This window comes from Aedes aegypti, chromosome 3, assembly GCF_002204515.2.
Source record: "Aedes aegypti strain LVP_AGWG chromosome 3, AaegL5.0 Primary Assembly, whole genome shotgun sequence".
Lineage (NCBI taxonomy): Eukaryota > Metazoa > Arthropoda > Insecta > Diptera > Culicidae > Aedes > Aedes aegypti.
Window position 1 is genome coordinate 114,336,978 of NC_035109.1, and position 7,532 is coordinate 114,344,509.

General features: G+C 35.6%; 1 protein-coding gene across 1 annotated transcript; it reads right to left on the reverse strand.

The window, feature by feature from the left end:
* Positions 1–319: 319 nt before the first annotated feature.
* LOC5567032 lies at positions 320–1,239 on the reverse strand. Its single transcript, XM_001651380.2, has 2 exons — positions 663–1,239; positions 320–595 (listed from the first exon to the last, which is right to left on the reverse strand). The coding sequence occupies exons 1-2, from the start codon at positions 1,142–1,144 to the stop codon at positions 436–438; spliced, it is 642 nt and encodes a 213-aa protein (XP_001651430.1). The 5' UTR covers positions 1,145–1,239; the 3' UTR covers positions 320–435.
* Between the last annotated feature and the right edge of the window lie 6,293 nt (positions 1,240–7,532).

A 7,532-nucleotide genomic window follows, 5' to 3' on the forward strand; every position in this document is an offset into this window, starting at 1 on the left:
AATAAATGAAATGTTTTTTCAGCGTTTTTTTTTTATCTTGTCGATTTTTTTTATCTGATCGATTCCTACAATTTCTTCACAAAACATTTTCTCTGAAATCAACAGTTTCGGAGTTAGAATTCTTTTTTGGGAAATACTTATTGCACCATACCAAAAACATGTGCAAAAATTACTACAAATCGAAAATGGTCGAGAAATACACAGAACTTCGAATCTTTATATAAGATCTTTTTAAGATTAATTCAATGCAATGTGTTTCTAACTTGTTTATGAAGCAATCCATAGGAGTTTTTGTTAGTAATAAATTAATCAATCAAAATCAACATGGATTAAATTTATATTTAGATAGGCATACGGTAGAGTGGCCCCAAAGTATTACACAGCTTAGCCGAAATCCAAATGTGCTGTTCAGCATTATGGATCAATAAGACGATGTCAATTAAACATAACCTTAGATGTTAGAACTGTACTGATCGCGTCAAGAAGACCGTGACCGTTAGGGCATTCCTTGAAAACTCCCGAACAGCTCACTCCATGGGTTCCATACTTCCGTGCCATTCGGTATTCCTTGTCTATAACATCGGAGTCGCTTGGTCTAAAATGAAGAATTACAAATGATCACCTACATATTTGCTTCACTTTTCGAACGCAACACTACTCACGTGAATATGACATCCAATATCTCACCAAACATCCCATTATGCGACAGAGGCGTCTCCGCCAATTCACAAATCGTTCTTAGCAAACAAGTCCGGCCATTTCTTCCCCAGGTATCGATCATCCGCTCCAACAGTCGATACAATTGCGATCTGCTGTTGTCAATAAAATCATTATTCACGCGTTGCCGGAAAATGTCCTCCGGAACAGGCCAGATTATGTCCGCTGGGATTCGATAGTTTGCCTGAACGTTCACGGCCGCGTTCAAACTTCTCTTCAGCTTGTGGTGGAAATACACCGGAAAGACTCCTCCGAGAACTATTTTGGCCACTCCTCCATTGACGACGTAGGTAAGAAACCGTTTTTCACGTGAATGTACGTCACAGGTTGAAGGTGACGATTCCGTTTCGTTACAGGTGCCACTACAGGTCGAAGCTAGTAGAATAACTAGAGAAACGGTTGAAAGTGCACGCAATGAGGAGCACATTCTGCCGTGTGATTGAGCTGTCAATGGTTAAAAAGTAAGTGATTGCGGAATGCTAGGTGCAAGATTTGGAGCGGATTCATTTGGATAACGTCTTCTTCCTTTGCTTGTTCGACAATAAGACCTGCGAATGATATGCTTCAACACAGCAAGGCAGTGCATGGATTGCAAGTGACACATTACTTCGCTTGTTTGTGCTTTCTACTGTTGATTTGTTTGTGGTTTTCATTTGATGTTATATTTTCCTTGAATCGGTCGTTCAGTATATTAGGCCTTGATGGCAAACGAAACCTTCTGTTGAATCAGCTGTTTGAAGTAGTTTGTGAACATTCTAGATCTGGATTTCAAACATAGTTCAATGAGTTCATTACATAAGCATACCATAAGCATTGATGATGATACAATTTGTAGTTGCTACTCCATGGTTGACCGGAATAATCAAAATTGTACAGGAAACCAACAGATGTAGCTTGGGAGTAGCATATTATGTATCCGGTAGAAATCAAGACCAACATTTATTTATAATTATTGTTTTCTCGGGCCCCGTGCGTCGCAGCTAATATGTGAATAGTGCGCTGTGTTCATAAAAATCGTAAGAATGCAGCGCCACACTAAAAAACTGATTCCAAAATCGCGCGAGTTGAGGCGCGTCGCGAGTCTCACTGGTGCGATCCGGTTTGGTGGCGGTGCGACAATACCATACTCAATGTACAATTTCGAAAACTTCAAACTTAGTAATGTCAAATGTGTAATTTGTGGGCTTCATAGCCGTGTGGTTAGTGTCACCAGGCATTAAGCCGCATCGTGCTGAGGAGTATGGGTTCGATTCGGGATCAGACTAGAAAACTTTTCGTAAGGATTGTGTTTCGACTGTGCCAGTGGGCGTTGCATGCTTGTCCGTTGTCTAGTGTGGCGCTTCCTTAAAAGGGTAAAATGCCCACTGGAAGCATTAAGGTGTCCGTGTGTTTTTTTATATAACGGCGCTGGCCACGTCTTCAAAGGTCATCGGGGAGGTGAAGGAATGTTAGTATGATATCCATTGTTACTAGAGACCGATATCACCTCTGCTTCACCATGGTTGTCATGGGAAGGAGTTTTGTTAGTGGGGAGGGATCATAGCTGCATGCTCTGGATTCACCTTGGTAAGGGACGCGATTCATGCAAGGTCAGTTAATAAAAATCAACTTTTAATACTTCAAAGATAACGTGAACATAGGGTATGTCGACAGTTTTAGCGTCGAACCATTCAAATGTTTTTTTTTAATGATAAAAAAATGGTAAAAGGAAAATTATGGGGTCTCTACTGTTATGTAAAACATATTTTTCTTCTTTTTGGCATTATGTCCTCACTGGGACGGAGCCTGCTCCTCAGCTTAGTGTTCAATGACTCTTAAAGCCTGTCCACGATAAATTTCGGACACTTTTTTTTCAGTGTATGTTTTGAATTATTTCACGGATTGCTGAAACGATTCACTTATATGACAGCTGAAACTCTCCACTTTATTTCGTGGTACAACATGTTTACATTATCGTAACATTCACTGAAATGGCGTCCAATCAAGTGGAAGTGCGCAAACGCATTTTGTTTGAACGGCAGCAAAATCCGAATTTATCGGTACGCGATCTTGCCAAAAAACTAAAGCTACCGAAAAGTACGGTATTTAGTGTTTGCAAATCATTTGACCAGCGCTTGACTGTGGATCGGAAGGTTGGAAGTGGAACAAATCGAAAAGTATGCTCCCGACAAATGGATAAGAAGGTGGTAGCCATTATTGAGGAAAATCCCAATCTTTCTGTGCGAAATGTGGCTCGCAAAGTTGGAAAGTTCGAGAATTTTACAGAAAGAAGGATTAACATCCTTGTCAACTGTTTATTTTGTAGATATAACTCTTTTATTCTGAAATAAACAATTGTTTTTGTTGAATTATGAGTAACTTTTTTTTGCTGCCATTATTTGGGTGTCCGAAATTTAACGTGGACAGGCTTTACTACTGTTATTAACTGAGGGCTTTCTTAGCCTAAGTTATTTTCATAGCAGGATTGCGAATGCGCTGAAATTGCCTTCTCCTCTCGCTTTTAAGACGGATCAATTGTTTGAGATCATCTTTTATAATCATGAATTTGAATTTTACTTCACATTTTGGTATTGCAATGCCTCTGAAGGATTTCACACCATCTCGAGAAAAGGATTGGCAGCACCCCTTCAGAATTCAATGAAACTTTCTGGGTGTGAAGACTATGTGAAACTAAGGTACTTTACAAACTTTGTTTTTTCAAAAGCGATCTGGACTAACATTTGGAAAGGGTCAAAGTTTTGCTTTTACTTTTTATTATAAACCCGTTTAACTAGAAAACGGTAATACCTACAAAAAAGTGTTATATGGGGGACTGTCGTGAAATTTTCTGAAGTTAAAAATATTGAAAAAATAAGAAAACATTTTTTACACTGAAAAAAAAAATGATTCGAAACTTCAAAGTCAAACGGCCATTTCAGATTTTGATCGGTCTTAGGCAAAAAGTTTCGCAATTAAGTTTACTAAAAGTCATCCATACACTGCAAATTGGGCATATTTAAGGGAAAAAAGTTTTTCTAACAACGAATTTTTTAAGTCCAAAACTGATTTTCATTTTTCAAAGATTTTGTTCTAAACCGTCAAATATGATCGTGTTTTCAAGTGATAAATGAGTTTGAATCAGAAAATAGATTGTATTTTTTATTGAGAATAGTTAAAAAACGGAATTATACAGTGATTATGATTTTTAAATGAAGGCAATAAATGGAATTCGCCTCTGTCTATGAGAAAATCAACTCCGACTAACAATCCGACGGGTTTTTATATTACAGGAGAACTTATCTCGCTTTTAGAGGAAAGCGACAAAGAAGATGTAGTTTTTCAGCAATGGCTCACCATAGATCGCTGTTACTTAGAAACTATAGTAAAGCCTGTTGAAGAATTTGTTACGTATTTCGTGGAGAAAGTTGATAAGCTCATAACTCATGATTTTATTTGCAAAGAACAGTATTCTTTTCTTCTAAACAAAAAATACACCTTAAAACAAGGTGAAATACTGGTAATTAGCGACTTTTCTGAAAATTATAGTTTTTTCATACAAAACGCTGCTCAAGGATATCACTGGAATAATTCCCAAGCAACGATACACCCATTCGAGATTTACCATAAAAAAGATAATAAATTGGAAAACGTTAGTTTTATTATAATATCATAAGTGTTGACCCATGACACAGTAGCAGTTCAGCTATTTATTTCAAAATTGATAAATTTTGTTAAACAAAAAATAATTTTTTCAAAAGTTATGTTTATGTCAGCTCCACCTGCTCCATGTAGCTCATTATAAAAATAAAAAAAATGCCAGCTTATGTAATTTCAAGAAAATACATGGATTGGAAGCAGAGTGGCACTTTTTTGGCACATCCCACGGCAAAGGCCCCTGTAACGCTACTGGTGCCACTCTCAAGCGAATAGCAAAAAGAGCAAGTCTTGCAAAAGACTATGTAAACAGAGAACTATTCGACTGGGCAGTGAAACAAACTGATACATGTATCACCAAATTAAATTTCTTTTATATATCTAATGAAGAATATGTTAAAATGTCGAAGGAATTGGTGGAATTGTTTGATAAGGTTAAAACTGTCCCTTTGAACTCAAAAATATCATTGTTTTATGCCTATTAGTGATACTTAAATTGCAGCCAAACGGTATACCAATTCAGAGGATGAACCAAAAATATTCAATTTATTCAGTGAAGCCCAAACATAATGAAAATATTTATGTGCAGATACTACGTTTTAGGATATATAGCAATAATAAAAATAACAATGCATGATAAAAACAAACCACGATTTTTTTCTTAATCATAATATTGACCGTTTCCAGACACCTGTTAAGATTGACTTTGACCAAATAAGAAATGAAATATTATTGTGATATATTTCAAACCATAAAAACCCCATCGTAACTGTATAATTCCGATTAATTTCTTTTAACTACTCCCAATAAAACAAATACAGTGGGATTCCGTTTTTGGCATTCTCCGTTTCTGGCATGTTCCATTTTTGGCACCCCCCGATTTTGGCAACAAATGAGATCCCTCAAATCTCATAAACTACTAAGAACTCCCTTATGTGATTATTAACTTCAGGATAGCCATTGGTCATGCATTCGCAATGAATCATGAGGCTAATAATCTCTACCAGTATCTCAACAAGAAACCAATATATTTTCTTAGGCATTCAATTGAGTGACCAGTCCACTTGAATCTGCCACTAGGTGATACACTAACAACACTTTTAATTTTGGAACAGCTCTTTTGAATGAAGCACAAGCACCAACATAAGAAGAGCAACAACATCTATGACTCACACAGAGTTACAATCATAAATCTCGTCTCACCTTTTTGATCACTGTCCTTATAATTATGGATTTACATAAATTGCGCATGTAAAAACACACTGAAGTTATAGATACAAATACAGCAAAATGTCTGTTAAGAAATTCCATTAAATTAATTGCGTTATTCTGGAGAATTGCAGAAGTGTCAACATATAATCCATTAAAAGAGTTCATATAGTAAATTTGTATATAATTTTTTAAGAATTCCACCGGCACCATGACAAATGCAAATACAGTCCAAATTACACTTAATTTTCAACCATCTCATTGATGAGTGTGATAAATACGATTGAGAGTGTTTTATTTTTTTGTCTGTGGTATTGGTGTGAATATTGATCTTTTTGCGTCAACTATTTAGAGCTACGTTCCCTCTTTGCTATAGACTCTGTAAGGCGTTAGATTTGTTAAGAGACAATCCTGAATTCTATAAAAGATTGTTAGTCCAGGATACGGATCTCAACGTAATCAAAATGTTCCTTTCGAGCTGGGTCTATGAGTTTCCTAACTGTACCCTGGAGGATCTTCAGGGGATTCTTGATTCTTAGGGGAATTTTCAGAAATTTCAAAGGATTTATGAAGATGTCTGCAGATTCCAAGTGGACACTGAGGGTTTCTTGTGGGATCCTGAGAATGTATAATTGGTTATGGGGGACAATGTCCAGAAATTTGTTGATTCCTAATAAACTCTTAAGATTTTTAAAGCGTCCTGTAAATTTTAATCGGGATAATGTGCAGCTCTAGTGGTATTTTGAGCATTTCTGGCGAAATATTGGGGATTTTGAAAAGGTTTCCTGAGAAATTTGATGAGTGCTAGTGCTAGCCTAATAATAATAAAGTTTTGAAAATGTTCATCGAAGATTTGAGAATTTTCAGCAAAAGCACAGCGGAATCCCAAGATGCTAATTCCTCGCAAAATCCTGAGAATTGTAGGCGAGGTCCTACGGATTCATGGCAAGATATTTCGAAGCCCTAGCGTTTTTCTATAGATTTCTTATGAGACCCTGAAGATTCCTATCAAGCTCTTTAGGTTTCATAGCAGGAGCCTGTAAATTTCTGTTGATTTTACAAGGTAGGTGTAAAACATATATCAAGCTCAATTGAAACTTATTTCAAGTAAAAATTAAATTCCTACACAAATAACAAGTCGCATTTATCAATCAGCTCATGCTTATGTTTGCCCTTTTGACTGCAGTCAACTATTCATTATAAATTACTATATAGAAACTTATGTTAAAGGAGCAATTCTAAAATAAAAAAAATACGTTAAAGCCCAAAAGTTAAACTGATTTTAAATGTTTATTAAATTAGAAAAAAGTTTATGCCGTTTTGCAATACGCTTTTGTTTCGTAAATATGTCTTCGTAAGAACACAAAAATAAATTTTATTTTTTTAGTATTCTGACATAGTTATAAGAAAATGTCCAGTTCTTGAATAAAGGTCACTAAAGCGATTATGTATTGATTTTACATGCCCCACTTATACAAAAAGTATACAACATGCTCCTATAAAAAAAAATTGAAGACGTTGAAGCGTAGCAAGTATGTAGAACGTTTGCCAGAATTTATATTACAGAGCTATAGATTCATAGCATAGTATGGCCCTACGGAAAAATGCTTCGGAATGAACCTTTTCGAAGTATTGATGCCTTATAATTCCATAAAAATGATGTATTAACATGTTAATGATGTTTTAAAACCAATAATTGAAAAATAAAACTTAAAATATGGGTTCCGTTTTTGGCAACTGAAAATTTCGACTTTGTTGCCAAAAACAGAAATGGCCGTTTTCTTTAAAACGACTTTAAAGTTTTGAATTATTTTTTTTTTCGGTGTAGAAAAGGTTTTTTTTTTCATTTGTTTATAAAACTTCAGGAAATTTCACGACAGTCCTCCATACAACACCTTTTTGTAGGTTTTACCGTTTTCGAGTTATACGGGTTTATAAAAAAATATAAAAACTTTGACCCTTTCCAAATGTTA